This window comes from Festucalex cinctus, chromosome 14 (assembly GCF_051991245.1).
Source record: "Festucalex cinctus isolate MCC-2025b chromosome 14, RoL_Fcin_1.0, whole genome shotgun sequence".
Taxonomy (NCBI): Eukaryota; Metazoa; Chordata; class Actinopteri; order Syngnathiformes; family Syngnathidae; genus Festucalex; species Festucalex cinctus.
Window position 1 is genome coordinate 24,934,807 of NC_135424.1, and position 18,328 is coordinate 24,953,134.

General features: G+C 46.1%; 1 protein-coding gene across 1 annotated transcript in view; it reads left to right on the forward strand.

Moving 5' to 3' along the window:
* vps8 (VPS8 subunit of CORVET complex) overlaps positions 1 to 18,328 on the forward strand; it is a 235,614-nt gene that overhangs the window by 21,910 nt on the left and 195,376 nt on the right. The window contains exons 5-6 of the mRNA XM_077496349.1: positions 104 to 136; positions 18,009 to 18,063. Of these exons, the coding sequence (XP_077352475.1) occupies positions 104 to 136; positions 18,009 to 18,063 (88 nt within the window). The remainder of the gene's footprint in view (positions 1 to 103; positions 137 to 18,008; positions 18,064 to 18,328) is intronic.

Sequence of the window (18,328 nt, forward strand, 5' to 3'; positions counted from 1 at the left end):
TTTGAGGTTCAGGATTGGGGAAGCTGTTTTACATTGTAGAACAACTGACTGGCTGAAACATTTACACGTGTTGCTTTAATGAAACATTTATATCTTTCCTCAGGACAAAGTTGATGCTGGATTACCAACTGCAATAGTGAGTATTGCGTTTGCATTTCTTGCAAAGTTTGTATTTGTGTGAGGGTCAATCGGCAGGTTGTGGCTGAGTCACCTACGGAGGTTTTCACGACTGCTCCGTTCAGTCATGCTGTCATGTTTGGCTTCGTCATGTCGGCTCTCAGTCAGGCCGGAGCCGGAAGGCTGGCCGCAGCGTCACCTGTTCCAACACCTGTTGGTAGGCTGATGCACCAGGTCCCCTTTTGCGTTGTGAGTTGGAAGAAAATGCGAGTCAGAACAAAGAATAGGCGGGAATCCAAAGTCAAGCTGAACAAAAAGCGGCTTTATTGGTAAAAGCACACTGAGACCATTCAATTTGCGCAAATGGAAAAAATCTGACAATTTCAGGAAATGCAACAGTTTATAAAGCTTCATCCATGGTACAACCTCTTTTCCTGATTGGCTATCAAACCTGCCTGCCCACTTCACGCTTAGATCTTATTGGCAAGGGAAAGCCTCGGCCAAACCCACTTATTATGAGATGCAGTTTACTGAATGCTAATAGTATCTGCTTTTGACCACTAGGGGGTAGTGCAAGCTTAGTTTTGTGACTTCTACTGGTATCCAATTGTTATAAAGTGGCCCGCAGATTATACGTCTCCCCCCCATTCTTAAGACCAGAAGTAGTAACAGGTTTTTACTGGTATCAAAAGAACTTATTCGTACATAAAAAATAAGGCGACCTATCATTTACATTGTATGATCTAATAATTTTGCTAAAACTAACCTTTTGCAGACACCAAAGTAATGAGGCCTTTGTCCTAAGCACCAGGCTGTCATCTGACAGCTTGTAAAATAATGAGACCCTTGTTCTGAGCTTCTTCTATGACTGTCAACTGACAGTCATAAAGTAATTAAGATTCTTGCTCTGACCTTTTTTCCGTCATGGTTGTGAACTTTTCAGGATATCACTTGTTCGTTAGCCCTTAAGCGTGAAGGAGCAGTTTTTCAACAGTTGACCACAGTGAACATGTGATTTCTGGTATTTTCAGCTGGCACCTTAGAGTTACAAAATTAAGTAAAATCATTAGTAACATAAATGATTAATTGGTAACAAATACATGATTCCCTTTGTGACAAGTCAGGATACACACTGGCATTTAATTTCCTTAAGCTATTTAAACACAAGTAGCAATCATAAAGTTGTTTAGCATGAAAAGGATTTCACTTGAGCATTTGGCCTAGAATAGGTCAATAGTTCAAGAGACAGCACCAAAAATCAGATCCCACATTCCCCCCTTCATGATGTGAATACATCATGAACAAAGTAGACAAAGATGACAAGGAGCACAGCTTAGTCGTTCATGAAATCACAACACAGACACCAGCATACAAATTCTGAGTTATTGGCACCGCTAACACCAATCATACAGCGTAAATAACTACACACCGCGACACTTGCAATCCTCCACATTAACTCCAGTGTTACGAGTAAAACTCTGCAAGTGACCAATATTGAACCCGAACAGATCGAGTGTGCACTCTTCGGAGGGGGCAGGCACCTCCTAGAGCGCGGGGGAACTTGGAAGCAGCTCGATATGAGCCCTCACACCGTGGGACTGGCCACATGTCAACCTGCGTAAGAGCATGGGGCCTTAAATAATGAAAGATCTACTAGACACCTACAGCCCCGTGTCACGTAGTCAATAACCAAGCAAAAAGGCAAGTTAACATTCGCTATCTTCATTACAAATAACAGAGTTTAGCACATCAATACCAAAAGAAAGGCTAGGGGAAATTATTGTATGCCATTAGATGTACCCGCCGGCTGGCGGCCAAAGGGACAGATTAACATAGTGTAAGTTTAAAAGGTAAAGTAAAAATAGCATAGACATAAAGAATTGCATAAAATCATAACAAAATTAAAATAGTGTAGATTTAAAGGGCTAAATAACAAATGAAAAAAGAAAAAAATCGTGTGGATCTAAAAGGCTAACATAACATAGAGTGGATTTTTTTTTTTTTTTTTTTTATTTATTATTTTTTTTTTGAACAAACTGAAATCTCAAAGCACAAAAACAATAAAATGGTACAATGTAAAACCACATCAAAGAGAAGAACAAAGGTTATATGTCTAACACGCTAAGATAAATGCTGAGCACGCAACATGCTAACAGTACTCAAAATTTGCTATGCGATATTATGTCCAAGGAGAGGAAGGGAGGGTGACAGTTCAGGAGAAAATATGAGTGGTGTATGCATGGATTCAGGGAGAGCATAGGCCGTGAGAGAGAGGCTAATGATGGGTGGGGGTGAAAATGTTTGCAATGGTCCGGGGGCAATATGAGTGGAAGGAGGGGTGTAAATGCAAAAGAGAAAGAGGAAGAGAGAGGGGTTCAGAGGTGACGAGAGTCCGTGTGTGCGTGTGAATGCGAATGTCCATGTGTGGGCGTCGAGTGTCCGTAAGCGAACAAGGGCTCCGTGCCCTCCATGAGTGAGCCAGGTGGATGGCGTGTGGATCAGCGATGTCCATCCGATCATGATTTCCACAATGCGTGGGGATTATTATGCCCCAACAAAACAGTGATAATGCAAGATGTGATGGAAGGATTTCCCACTGCCCTGGGGATTATTATGCCCCAGTTAGAACAGTGACTGCAAAGGTGTGGTCGTGATGTCCAGTTGTCCTCTGGACAGCACATTCGTACTGAAAAGGTGAACCAGAGTCGCAAGGGGCGGTGCAGGCGTCGGCAGGGGACAGAAAATGTCAACCCAGATCCTTTCGTGGTTGACAGGACAGGTGGTCAGAAGTGAGGCCTCTTCAGGCTAAGGATTCGGCTGTGCAGCTAGGCCACGCTGCCTGGCTAGATTACGCTGTAAGGCGGCTCTCTGTCTGGCACGGGCTTTCATGATGCCAGCGCGCCACACTTGGTACAGCTCCTTGGTGTCATCTGGGATCCGGCTACACAGGATCCGGAACTCGAGGCGGGAGATGTCAGCCAGCTGTTCCACTGCCAGGGTCGCGCAGTCGTAGCCTTGTTGCCCCAAGCTCGGGAAGCACAAGCCATGGGGCATCCTCAGTCTATGCCGCTTCCAAGAATGGCGGCAAGGAGCCAAATCCTCATCTGGCCTCGGGTTTGGGGCTGACGCAGGATGAGCACCTCCTCGCACCCCCGCTGCTCCCGGTTGTGGGGGAGGTTTGGGGGCCACATAAGATGATGATCCACTGGGGGAAGTCAACAGGTGGATGAGTCTGGTGGGAGCCTGGGGAGACCACATGCTGGGCCTAGCAACATCAGTTGGCAGACCGGACGGCTGTGGCCTTGGCGCAGGTGATTGCCTTCCAGGCGGAGGGCACCAAGGCTGTGACCCTGGCCGTGGAGTTGGTCGCCTTTGTGGATTGGCTGGTGAGTCAGGAGATGATGGGTCCGAAGGCGTCCGCAGCCGCAGTCGGATTGGTTGCAGTGCCGGGGAAGGCCTGGATGGGTTCAATGGTGGCTCCCCTGGCGGCATCGGGGGACCCGCCGGTTGGAGTATGTTGTAACTCCCCCTTCCAGCCAGCTCATCACTCAGGCGCGGCCACCAGTTCCCGGGAGTCTCCCCCATCTCCTTCTTCCTGCTTAGGTGAGGGGCATATAAAGGAGAAACGCATCTGCCACCGCCACTTCCCTTTTTCCTGCTGCGCCACGCAATATTGGTCAATTTTTTGGAGATATCTAGTCATAAGTAGACGCCTATCATTCATAGTGTCCGCAACTAGCTTTCTCCGTGTAGAAAACAAAGTATATCCATTTAGCTTAATTGTTATCACTTCTATCAGGGCCCTAGTATTCAAAGTCTTATATTGGTCCTGGCTGAAAACGTCGTACTCGAAATAAACAGGGAATATATCAGTGAAAATTACCATTCCCCCCTTTAAAACATAAACATGTTTTAACCATTTCCAGGGGTAAATAACAACCTCCCTAACCACAACATGAAGGGGGAAAGAGCCTATATAGTGATAGGGAGTAAATACTACTTTATTACTCCGGGCACATCGGGTAGTAGAGCGACAAAAAGGGATGGGGCCGAGGGGTAAATCATTCAATATGTCCTGTAGACCAAATTTAAGTTTTTTGTTTGTTTTATGAGTCATCAGTTAAGATATTTATCTGCCATAACTTCATAGACAGAGTCGCAAGGGAAAGAGGAAGTGGCATTAGGCAAATGCATGTTGGCGTCGTGAGAATCAACCACTACTGGAAAGTGGGTTACAGCATCAATAGATCTCCTAACTAGCACTTTGATCAGGGGCAATATACAACAGGCGGTAATTAACACTAGCAAGGGGAGCAGGCCCAGTGCAGAGGCAATGACGGACAAAACCTTCCCGAAAGACATACTTTCAAACCATTTGGCGAGTGTGTCCAGCCACCCAGTTTTGGTGTTCCAATTTGAATTATGGACATGCTCGTCTTGTAGCGTAACCAATTGTTGTAAGACTAATGTAAGGTTTCCTTTCTCGCCAGTATGCATAGGAATTTCCACACAACATTCTTCACCAATCATTGAACAGATTCCATTATCAACGGCTAACATAGTGTCCAACACAAGTCTATTTTGCAAGGTCATTAGAGTGGTAGCATGGAGCTGCTCATGAATATTCTCTAAAGCCATTACTGTCCAGTTAATAAAATGTTGTTGATTATACCACAAGTAATTAACCCATCTACTGTTACGAGCAATATATTGTGAATTAATAATTGGACCAATGTGCGGAATCCAGCCAGTGCCTTGGCCGGACCGGATCCAATCTTCAGAAATAGCAGAATGCTCAGCCGGGACCCCTATTGGCTGTTGGTCCCATGAAATATAGACAGAATCGGGCTCAGTGAGTGCGGTTGGACGCAAAATAGACCTCTTCCCAGCCTTTTTAGTAATAGCCAACACTGCCAACTGCCCAGTCACCATAACAGGTGCACACAACCCCCGCCAGCGGGCGGGAATTACAGCCTTAACTTGATCATCATTATCGCACAGCCAAAAGACGTCAGCGAGTGGGGTACTGGGAGCATCACCTGCAATAACAGGGATGACTCTGTGGGTTCCAGAAGTGCCATTAACAGCATGGACCAGGTCACCTCCATTCTGGAGGACCTGCGCACATTGCAGTGGGGACAGGGCAGTTGTGTTAATTAAATGTATGACTGACCAAAGCCTGCGACCACCCGGGATGACACTAGTTAGGGTGTGGGTTCTTTGTAGATGTCCATCCATTGAACGATTAGCTGCCTTTATCCACATTTTTTTATATTTAAGCCCAAAAGCAACACAGACCGGGTGCACAATATTTCGGTCTATACGCGACATAGGTGGGACAGCTAAAGACATATTTTTAGACAAAACCCGCGGGCAATGGTACTTATCTGTGACCCACCCAGGGTAAATACCTGATGCTAACCATAGCGCACAAGTCGTAAAACATAATCCAGCACCACAATCATTTTCCCTTAATTCCGGCAGTGGCCGCACAGTGGGCAAGCGCTTACGATTATAACATGTTATACAAGGGCGTTTACTTATTTGTCGGGCTGAATAGACCATCCATTGATAAAACAGACTACTATCCTGTCCCAAGATTTTAACAGAATGATCATTATTAGTAATTTCATTATAATTAGGCAGATTAACAGCACGCCGGGAGCGAGTGTGTGCAACGCGCATCAGTGTAAAAGCTTCATTTACAGTCATAGTAACGCCTGTATAACCAGTAGTCGGGAGACAGTGGGTGACATTGCACATGAGTGTGACTGAACCATAAACGTAACATTGTCTAGTCAGTGCCTCCATTGCAAATTTGTCATGAGTCGGTCCTACAGTCAGAGTATAACGGCTAGAGGGAGTGTTTACATATGTCTGATCTATGTCAGAGTCGTTGTCCCAGGCCCTCTGTGCCGCAACAACAAGTCCTGCAGCCAGGGCACATTGGTGAAGACGCACTTCCCTATCCTCCATACTCTGCACTAAGCTAAAGGTGAAATACGTCAGGGGCGGCAGGGCTAGCAGCCAGATCAGCAAGGTCAGGCTGATATTCCTGCAGTTCACGGAGGAGGTCAAGGTCAATGGTCGAGAAAGGGACACAGTCACTCCGACTCGGCTCAGCCTGGTCTGGATCCGCCTGACCGGTCTGGGCGGAGGACGGGCCGGCTCCTCCATCGTCAGCTGATCCGGCCCCAATGTCTCCTCCAACTGATGCATCTCCACCCATTCCTGTGGTGGGTAGGTGGGAGAGCTGCACTTCCCCCCCCCTCGGGGGAAACATCACCTGTGACATCACCCGGACTAGACTGCTCATTGTCAAAAGATGATGCCAACTCGCTTGCGCAGCTAGGACTCAGAGGCGGAGGTTGCGAGCCACTACTAGGTGATGAAGAGTCGCCCCCTTGTGCTAGCCTTTGGGATCGTCTAGGGGCGCGCTGCACAGAGGGTTCTCTAGCTGCTGCGGGCGTCCGAGACCTGGCTTCTCCCTGCGGGGTGGCGTGATCACCCCTGGCCAGGCCTGGTTGCGTTTCAGCAGGCCCTTCAGGCCGCGGTGCAGGACAGCAGTGGTTTAGGTGGAACCAGACTGATTTACCTTGGACTTTGACAGAAGTTGGAGTTGACAAGATGACCTTGAAAGGACCTTCACGTCGAGCCTCGTTCCACCTGCGCTTGAACGTCTTCACGTACACCCAATCACCGGGCACCACACGCTGCAAGTCAGGCTGGATTTCAGCCTGTCGGTCCTCTGCGGTCTCAATTACCTGTCGAGAGATAGCCTTGTGTATTTGGGTTAAATGGTGCAGGTAGGAGGTCAATTCCATTTCACACTGTTACAATGGAGGCCCATACGGGCCCCTCAAAAAGGGCACAGGCATGCGACGGCCAGTTAGCATTTCATGCGGGGTTAAATGGGTCGTGCGGTTAGACTGTGATCTCATTGACATGAGAGCTAGCGGCAAGGCATCCATCCAATTCAACTTACCATTACTGCTTGCTCTAATTTTGGCTAATTTGGCTTTCAAGGTACCATTAGCACGTTCGACCACACCTTGAGACTGGGGGTGGTAGACACATCCAAATTTTTGTTTTATCCCAAGCATTTTCATGCTAATTTTCACAATGTTGGCAACAAATGCTGGACCATTATCCGAGCTGATCAGGTCAGGGATGCCAAATCTGGGGAACACCTCCCTGCACAAAAATTTAGCAGCAGAACTGGCATCAGGACCCTTCGTGAGGGCAGCCTCAATCCACCTACTAAACCTGTCAATTACCACCAGAACATATCTGTAGCCTCTCACCCGTTCAATCATGTCGATGTGGTCCATTATAAGATGCCGAAACGGTCCTTCTGGTATAGGTATGTGGCCCAGTGGAGCTGAAAAGGATTTCCTCACATTGTGCTGTGCACACACAATGCATTCGTGTAAAGTCCGATCCACCATAGCTGCCAAGAAAGGGGTCCACCAAACCGCTTTTAGCTTGCGCAACACTTCACCCCGATGACAATGATCTTGGCCATGGGCAGCCAAAATTGCTGTTTTCACCAATGACAGGGGCAACACAAAATGTCCGTCCGGGCTGCGCCACAAGTTTCTCTGATGGCCATCTGTCAAACACTTGGAAGCGCCTCTCTTCTTCCAAACACTCTTTTCATACACCGACGCCGCATCCTGGGTCTCAATCAGGGAGACTAATGTAGTCAAAGGCTCACAGTCACCCGCAACCAGCAGGGGGGCCATAGCCCCCACCGATGCAACCTCCCTGGCCACCTCATCTGCATAGTTATTCCCCTTGGCAACCAAAGAGTCATTCTTTTGGTGGCTAGCACATTTAATGATAGCCAAAGCCGATGGCAGCATCATGGCTTCCAAAAGGGAGCCAGCGCTTCTGCATGAACAACTGGAGTACCATCAGCTCGCTTAAAGCCTCGTTGCTGCCAAATTTTTCCATTAATATGACACACACCATAAGCATATGCAGAATCTGTGTATGCATTAAGGCGCTTGTCTCGCGCCAATTGACATGCAGCTGTCAATGCCATCAGCTCAGCAAGCTGGGCTGAACAAGGCTGCGGAACCTTTTTCGCCTGCACTTTAGATAATGAACCATCCAAGTGCAATTGGACAACTGCATAACCCGCATGGTTACCTGTTACATCTTTAAAGCATGACCCATCAACAAAATATGTGAGATCCGCCTCGATCGGTTGATTATGAAGGTCATCACGAGGTTTCAAAAATTCCTCTGTTGAATGAATACACTCATGCGTTACATCTGATTCTGGGACCATCATACGAGTAGCTGGATTAACTGTATTACATCTTTGTATCGTTAACTCAGGTGCTGACAAAATTACTTCGTATCCGGTACGCCGGGCTTGAGTCAGCACACAACGCGGACTTGTAAGCAACGCATGCAATTGATGCGAGGTGAAAAGGGACACAGGGTGGCCCATAGTTATGGCTGCTGCCTTTTGAAACGCAAAGACGGCCGATGCTAATCCTTGGTAGCATGGAGGCAACCCTAACTCAACATTGTCCAATTTAGAACTATAGTAAGCAATCGGCTGCTTCCCAGTTGGAGTATCCTGCATCAAGACAGCACATGCATGCCCAGATTTTTCTGCAACATACAAGAGGAATGGCTTAGAGTAATCAGGGTTTCCCAAAGCAGGTGCTTCTTGGAGGTCACGTTTTAGCATTGAGAATCCTTGAAGGGCTTTTTCATTCCACTCCAAGTTAGCTGAGCCATTGTTCTGTCCGGCCGCGCGGATCATTTCACGCAGAGGGGCCGCTTTTATGGCATAGTCACAGATCCAGGCTCTGCTATTTCCTGTCATTCCCAAAAAAGTTAGCATTTGACTCACTGTTTTTGGCTGTGAGGCTTTAGCAATCGCCTCTAGGTGAGTAGCAGATATTTTTCGCAAGTTGCCACATAGCCTCCTCCCCAAGTAGTCTACCTCCTTTTGACAGAATTGCAACTTATCTCTGCTAACTTTGTGCCCTCCCTTTTCAAGTGCTAAGAGGACAGTCAATGAATCACGCTCGCAATATTCTTTTGTCGGACTGGCAACCAAAATGTCATCCATATACTGGATGACAGTGCTGCTCACGTCCAGGTGACCTAAATCCTCTGACAGGACCCTGTTAAAGATTGTGGGGCTGTCAACATAGCCCTGTGGTAGGCGTGTATAGGTATACTGCTGCCCTTCATACTTGAATGCAAACAAATATTGTGATGCTGGGTGTACTGGAACGCTGAAAAATGCTGAACACAAATCAATCACTGTATACCAGAGTGATTCAGGTGGGATGTTAGAAAGCAAAGTGTGGGGGTCCGGCACCACGGGAGTCTCAGCATCCACTATGGCATTAATAGGTCGTAAATCATGCACAAGTCTGTAATCAGGTGAGCGTGGCTTAGGAACCGGGAAAATTGGTGTGTTAGTGTTACATGGGCTCTGTGTTTTGACCAGGACCCCTGCTGCTATCAATCCTTCAATAGTGGGCTTTATCCCTATGGCTGCTTGTGGCTTCAGGGGATACTGGCTTTTATTGGGCAGTGTCACGTTTGGTTTTAATTTGATTACAACTGGCTGTGCTGACTTAACAAAGCCTATATCTGTCTTATGTTGCGACCACAATCGCGAGGGTATCTGGCCAAGCAGGCTTTCATGTTCTGCTGACAGTGAGGCTTGCACAAAAGCTGGCCTGTGCACCAATGTGGTCACAGCGCGGCCTTCACTGACAGCAAAAAATGAAATTTTGATAAATTGTTTATCGGGTGAAATATGGACGTGCGGATTATCGGTGTCTTTCCATGCAATAATTTGTAATGCTGCTTTTACCATTGGGCCAAGCTCCCATGATTTGTGTCCCTTTTCAACAAACAGTGTCATGTGTGGTGCTGAATTTGGCTTCTCTGGGCCTCCCTATTGTGGCCCTCTCATATCTATCCAGGGATTGGTGGGACAGTCGCGCTTGAGGTGGCCTGGCTCGCCGCAGCCCCAGCATTCGTTTCCCTGGGGGCGGTTCTGGGATGAAGTGCCCCGGGGTGCTGGTCCTCGATGAGCCGCATTGCGCCTGGGGTCAGCAAATGAGGTCGGTGGTCCCCCATGGTGGCCTGCTGGAACACTCTGCGGGCCCGCATTTCCACGACCAGGTGTCCGCCGGCTTCCATGGCTGTGAGTCTCCCTTGTGGGCAGGCTTCTTCCATCCCTTGACTCATTATAGTGCACGTGGATTTCAGTTGGCACTGAAGGATGCATGGGAAGGTTCAGGGTCTGCGGCACATTAGGCTGAGTCAGCAGGGGTCCTCCCAGTGGGAGGATTGGCAGGACAGCAGCTGGCACAGGTGCAGGTGCTTGTGTTGTGAAGGCAGTCGCCTGGGGCATGGAGGCCGTTACTTGGGGCACCTGGGGGCAGGAGGCCACATTCGGGGCCACAGTTGGAGCCGGAGGCTCAGGGATCGGGGGACCTCCCACCGTTACTAGAGGAGCTTGAGTCTTGACCTTGTCCTTCTTTTGTCTCAGCTCAGTCAGCTGCAAGTGGGTGAGCTTGGCGTTCATCTGACGATGTGCCTCTTCTTCTTTTTGTCTTTCCTTCCGCAGGGCCTCCACATGGTGCACCAGGTGCTCTTGGAATAGAGGCCAGTCCATTTTCATGAGTCCCACCACATTGTCCAGCCGGTCTTGAACCTCATCAGGCATTGATTTTTTCACCATGACCTTGAACAGGCTTTCAGTGGTGCTGTTGCAATTCCAGGCACTGCCTGTCTCCTCTCTCCACTTCCGCTGGAAAGAGTGAAGGAACTTAATGGGGCATTCATCTTCTTTCAATGTCTCGCCCTCCAGTTTGGCTGGGTCCATTTTTTCTGGATAATATTGTCGCAGCTGCCTCCAGACATCGCCACGGTGTCCATTAAAGCCAACATGATCAGCCTGGTTCCCCATCAGCAGCACATCCAGTCCAGCTCTCTCCAGGATCTCTTCCGCTGCATGTTTTCCAACCAGGTGCATCAACAGCGCTTTGATGTCTCCCAAGGCAAGCGTGACTCCGGCTGTGCTTTCTTCCAGGGCAGTGATCCACTTGTTAGCCCCGTTCGTTAAATCAGGCAGCCTATCAGCTAGACCTATCATGTCGCAGAAGGACCAAGGCACATAGTGGCGCTTTCCATAGCTTCTGGTGACCAGTGGGCACTGGGAGACGCTGGCACCGTGAGGGCCTCCCTGCTCGCTGCTTGGGTGGTATGCTCTTCCGCTGCGCAGTGTTCCGCCAGGCCCATGTGGCCCGGCTGCATTCCTGCCAGGAAATGATGATCTTGGAGTGTTCTCATAGTCCGCCCCTTGCAGCGGCCTTTCAGTGCTCCACTGGCTGGTGTAGTGGGGAGGATTAAATGTCTCAGGGATGTCCACCAGAGCCTCCTGGTTGGGCGTGGGAGCGGTGTAGGAAGCGGGCGGTGGGCTCTGGCGTGGATGCTGGCCTCCTTCTGGAGTGGGCACAGGGTGCAGGTTCAATTCCCGTCTTGCCGTCAAAGGAGTCTGGGGGCTTAGAATTGGGGGTGTCGGGTCGGCAGCGCATTCTGACAGTTGGATCAGGGATGATTTTGGGCACCTGCTTTCACCCCCTTCGTACCGCTTCTCCATCTCAGCCAGTGAAAGGAGCCCTTTGCTGGGGCCTCCCTCATTTGCATGTGTAATGTGCCCTTGATCTCTAAGGCACTCTGCTAGCATTATGTCTCTGTATTGCTTTCTGTTGTCTCTCGTTTCTTGAGTTGTCATTTCCATGAAGTCCAATGAGTCATCCGTGAACTTCTTCTTTTTTGACCACAAGGGCAAGGCATCAACTCCTACTTTTCGAATTACTTCACGGAGGGTACTTAGTTTTTCTTCCAGTCCCTCTTCATCAATCATGGGTGTGCGTGCGCGCGTATTCGGACCAGGTGTATGTGTGAATAAACTTGATTGAGCTGTGGGGTTGTGGGCTAATGTGTCTATACTATTCTCTCTGGCTCTAATGCGTGTGAGTGTGTGTGCTTCAGCAGCGCGTCCGTGCGCAAAGGTCAAAGGGTCAATGGAGTGCGCGCGCGCGCGTGTGAGCTCGCTTGGATCAACTGTGTGTGCGCATGCATGCATGTCTGTACCTAACATGTCTCCTAGTGAACTAGGACTACAAGTGGATGTTGGCAGGCTCGAAGAATCGCCCGCCCCAGCACTTGCATCAAAGACCACCCCCCCCACATGCTCTGCCTGCTTTAGGCTGCGTTCTGAATGACACCTCAAAAGTGCCTGCCACCTCCCCGCTTAGACTTCTATTTTGGTCCCCTCTTACCACGTACTGACCCCCCCCTTTTTCACACGTGTACGGTGGCGGATTGTCCTGCAATGCTGGAGCAGTGGGCAGGCACAGTGGCCCCTCAGCTTTACTTTTTTGAATTTGAGGATGAGACGGCCTTTCTTCCCTTAGCGGGAGCTGCGATGCTCCAAACGCCCGCTTTCTGCCCTCCTCCCTAAAAAATCGAAGCACTTCCCGTTCTCTAGCCCGCTTTCCTTGCCTGCTTGCGCTAAAGTCTTTTGCTTTATAATGTTTGATATTTTGCTCAATTTCATCGCAACAGGCAGCCATAAAGGTCCCTTCTTTTGGCCATCTTAATTGGCCAGAGGTTCTTTTGTGCCACTTTGCCATACATTGTCGAATTTGTTGCTCAAAATCAGGTTTTTGCATGATTACAAATGCCATTGGGCTAGATGTCCCAACTCCCTTTGAGTGTCGAACACCCATGACGCCCTGCGTAACCTCACCTGATTGTGAATTCAGACTTGCCGGTTCGTTGTCCGCGCTTACTTTTATCAAGACAATTATCTTGCCCGCGGTAATAGCAGTTTTTAGTTTTGTTCGGGGGTGAAAAGTTAGCCTTAGCTGCTCCTCGCCGTCACAGTCAATTTCTTTAGTTAATTGCCCAAATTTACCCACCTCCCAATGCACTTTTCGGGGAACCACTGAAATACAGAGCTTTGGATCTTCTGAAATTTTGTTTTCTCCCACAAGAGGCAAATGGTTGGGGATTCCCAAGAAAGGTTTTAGAGGGACAACTGCTTGATCTTGAAAATTTCTGCAGAGATAGTCCAACAGTGGAGCTAGCTTGGTTGCTGTCCAAATTTCCCTAAGTTGCAAATCCCAGTCAATACCAGGAAAATCTTTCTTAATACGGTCAAGATTACAGAAATCTGTTATTTTCCACAGTTTATGATTTATCAATAGCTCACTTTGCCACTGTTCTTTTCCGTTTTTGTCACGAAAGGTACGCTCAAGCCAGAAATGGGTTCTTATTCCCTGCACCTCGGGCTCGTCAATATCAGGAATGTTTAATTTTGGCACACTTTCCTGTACGATTATATTCTCCATCCACTATTAGTTCATATCACTCACCTTACTTTTATTTATCCTACTTTCCTATTTCCTTTCTTTATTTATTCACCTAATTGTTTTATTCTTATTGCTATCGTTATTATTATTATTATTATTATTATTATTATTATTATTGCCTACAACAAAAAGGCACTTTATCTAGTTATTTATTTGTTTATTTATTTATTTTAAACTCACTCTCCTTCCTTTCTATCCCTCCCACTGCAGGCTTTCACAATTTTATTTCTTATTTTTTCATGCAGTTTACAATGCAATCCACAGAATAATTCACAATGCGATTCACAAATCTTTCCAACACTATTTTCCACTATCTCACAATCCTTCCCTAATTACTTATTTAACATCAGCTTTTCGGAAAACCTTCCTTTGTCTTTCGCCAACCTGGCTAGCACACAGGCGTCAACCACTAACCTTCTAACGCCACTAGACAACACTACGCAATCTTCTTCCAGTTAACAACTTTTTCTTGATTATCCCTTCTGGACTCTTAAAAAACAACATTCAGTTATGCTTTTCCTGCTAGCAATCCACTTTTATCCACAAGTCCGCCGCCTGCCACACAATTTGCCTGTCACAGACCAAAAGACATTACAACCATCGTTCCTCTTGAACTAAGCTTATAGACAGAAACACAGTGATCTTAATGACCCAAAACCTTCCTGGCTGGGGACACTGCAATCACTTGGCTCAATACAATTTCTTTAGCCTACTCCGAGGCTCTTGAACACACAAAAAAAATAAGGTCTTCCTTGACCTAGAAACCCACCCGAATTTTCACACACTTAGCACAATGCTTCTCGGCCTGCCCTGAGGCCGAAAAATAGGGTCACCTTAACCCAAGCAGGTGCTCAGTTACCAGTCAAATTCACATCACAATGAGTCTATCTCGGACTTACAACAACGTCCACCTGAACGAGACCCGTCTTGGGTCTTAAAACAATAATACTGTGGCTCACCTCAGAGCAGAAGCCTAACCTTTAGGCTTTTACAACAAAAAAAATGATCCGTCCTGGACCCCCCTTCCTGGGGCACACACAGCCGCAGCTCACTTAGAGCAGAAACCTAACCTTTTAGGCTTTTACAACAAAAAAGGATCCGTCCTGGATCTCCCCTTCTTGGGGCACACACAGCCGCAGCTCACTTAGAGCAGAAACCTAACCTTTAGGCTTTTACAACAAAAAAGGATCCGTCCTGGATCTCCCCTTCTTGGGGCACACACAGCTGCAGCTCACCTTGAGCAAAGAACACTTTCTACTTAATACTTTGGCCGTTTTTCACACAACAAGACAAACATACAACATGCACGTGGTCAGGTTGACTTGGACTCCTACAATTTACAATTTACTTTTGACTAAATTCGAAATAGACCTGGGCATATGTCAGACAGCTAGACACGCCGTGATCAGGCAGTTAGTTTCCACACTTCAATAATTGAGCAGAATAAAAGGTCTGCTTACCTTAATTTTTGTAGGCCTTGTCTGGAAGTAACGCAACGATTTGGCGTGACACGCTGTCCGTTTTTCCCCAGAACTTTGTCCAAATCCGGTTGTCACGGCAACAAAATGTCGGCTCTCAGTCAGGCCGGAGCCGGAAGGCTGGCCGCAGCGTCACCTGTTCCAACACCTGTTGGTAGGCTGATGCACCAGGTCCCCTTTTGCGTTGTGAGTTGGAAGAAAATGCGAGTCAGAACAAAGAATAGGCGGGAATCCAAAGTCAAGCTGAACAAAAAGCGGCTTTATTGGTAAAAGCACACTGAGACCATTCAATTTGCGCAAATGGAAAAAATCTGACAATTTCAGGAAATGCAACAGTTTATAAAGCTTCATCCATGGTACAACCTCTTTTCCTGATTGGCTATCAAACCTGCCTGCCCACTTCACGCTTAGATCTTATTGGCAAGGGAAAGCCTCGGCCAAACCCACTTATTATGAGATGCAGTTTACTGAATGCTAATAGTATCTGCTTTTGACCACTAGGGGGTAGTGCAAGCTTAGTTTTGTGACTTCTACTGGTATCCAATTGTTATAAAGTGGCCCACAGATTATACGTCTCCCCCCCCATTCTTGAGACCAGAAGTAGTAACAGGTTTTTACTGGTATCAAAAGAACTTATTCGTACATAAAAAATAAGGCGACCTATCATTTACATTGTATGATCTAATAATTTTGCTAAAACTAACCTTTTGCAGACACCAAAGTAATGAGGCCTTTGTCCTAAGCACCAGGCTGTCATCTGACAGCTTGTAAAATAATGAGACCCTTGTTCTGAGCTTCTTCTATGACTGTCAACTGACAGTCATAAAGTAATTAAGATTCTTGCTCTGACCTTTTTTCCGTCATGGTTGTGAACTTTTCAGGATATCACTTGTTCGTTAGCCCTTACGCGTGAAGGAGCAGTTTTTCAACAGTTGACCACAGTGAACATGTGATTTCTGGTATTTTCAGCTGGCACCTTAGAGTTACAAAATTAAGTAAAATCATTAGTAACATAAATGATTAATTGGTAACAAATACATGATTCCCTTTGTGACAAGTCAGGATACACACTGGCATTTAATTTCCTTAAGCTATTTAAACACAAGTAGCAATCATAAAGTTGTTTAGCATGAAAAGGATTTCACTTGAGCATTTGGCCTAGAATAGGTCAATAGTTCAAGAGACAGCACCAAAAATCAGATCCCACAGTCACTTGATGTGCAGCAAGCCATTGTGGCACTAATTGTTGTAAGATGTACTTATGCCATATTTATAATTTAATTATAGGTATCCTATGGCAAACGTAGCACTAGCAAGCATTACATACCGCGTCGGATTGTAACTCATTTTTTTTTTGTAAGATTTCATCGCAAACTACACAAGGAACCGAAATAATTACACTATTACAATTATTTATTTATCTTCTGTTCTTGTATGATAACTTTGCTTCTCAATTTGTAATTTGTAATTTGTAATATTAATTTATTTTTGGTATTATTTATACAGTACTTTATTAATGTTATACCTTGATTTTTTTTTTTTGCTTCAACCTCTCTGGCTCATGTTTTAAATTCATGACGTTTTATTGTCAGATTGTATTGAATGGAAAAAATAATTGTCAAAGTGAATGTTCTTTTATAAAATTATCATTTTTATTATTAAATAAATTAACATTTATTACCATAAATAACAGAACAAAAGTACCGAAAATTGGTACTATTCAGTACCGGTATCGATACCGACAATTGGAACGCAGCAGCGCATGCTGTTTTTAACAACATCCATCCATGGGCCAATAAATGTAGCAAGGATGTTCGCATTCGCAAACTGTTTCTTGACGCCGTAAAAATTTGAACATTTAAAAGCAGGGTCTTCCGTTTTGACTCAGGAAAATGCACAATATAAATACAGGATGTGTCGCCATGAACTCCTTCTCAATCTACACCTCTGGGCTTCTGTTAATGTGTGGTGGTGATTTTTTTCCTGAACCCCCACCCCACCAGCCTGTATTTTACCATTTTGTGTTTGTTTTGTCAACAGCGGGACGTTTCTGTGGACAGACAGTTGTTTAACTCTCTAGCCAATTGCAGAATGGGGGGTGGCGGGGGGCGTGTCACTCACTGTCTGCAGACGGGGCCGGGTGAATTAGCATGATGTCACTCCCGCGGCAACTTGACAGCACGCACGGATTTTTATTTATTTTTTTCACTCACTCACTGACACAAGAAGCTTGTGTCAGTGAGTGAGTGAAAAAAAATATAAAGATAGCAAGGTAAACCTCGCAGCGTTCCAAAAGGAAACAACATGCGATCGGGAGAGTCACGCTCCCCTGCGCGGTGCTCTCATCATTCAACAGACGCATTCATGAGTTTTGATCGTCCCTTTAGGAACGTAACGGAGGTTTACCTTGCTTTCTTTATTGTCGTTTCACATTGCTCAGCAGAGAACCACCGCCATTCTACGTCACTACGCACGGAATACATTGCGACGTAAATAACAATGGCTGCGTATGTCGAAATAAAGTTTCTACAAAATATATTAAACTGGAAATGATTTTTGAAAAATGAATCTTATAGTTATAGTTAGTAACAACCAAATAAATAATATTGAACAAACTTTTTCATGACAGCCGGGGTTCCTTTTAAAGGGTTAAAGCCTATATTCTTTTTACCTGGTTTTGAACAAGTTTATTTAGGGCCTTTCATGTCAAACTCCTGGACCATGTTTTCTGAAAACCCATTTATGTTTTGAGTTTTTTGATTGTGAGTTCCAGAGAGCACCCAAGTTTTTTAATTTGGGTCTTGAAAAGAAAAAAAAAAAAAGGTTGGAGAAGGATACCGTTATTTGATTTGGTATAATTTCAGTTCAGTTTCCCATCTGGGTAACCCAGAAGTACTCATTGGATTCATAGCTTGTTCATTGGATTTACTCATCCTCGTTTCATTTGATAATTTCATGTTTTAATTTTGTGTCTTGTCTTCAGACAGTTGCAGGTGTCATTGTTGTGGGAACATCTCATGGTCTGGCTTTGGTCTTTGGTAAGACAAATCTAGATTTTTTCAGTGAATTTCCCATCAGGTATTAAAATAATATCAAAAGGAATACCAGATGTGTGTGAGCCTGGCTTTGAATATACAGTGCCGCGAAAAAGTATTTGCATTTTTTATTTACCCCATGGGGGTAATGCAAACCTATCTGACCCTAAGTGAAAAAGTAACCACTCACCCACAGTTTTGGCAAAGCTCAGTTCAGTTTCACAAGCCGCGCCCAAACCTGATTGCCACCGCCTTGATGAATTTTCTA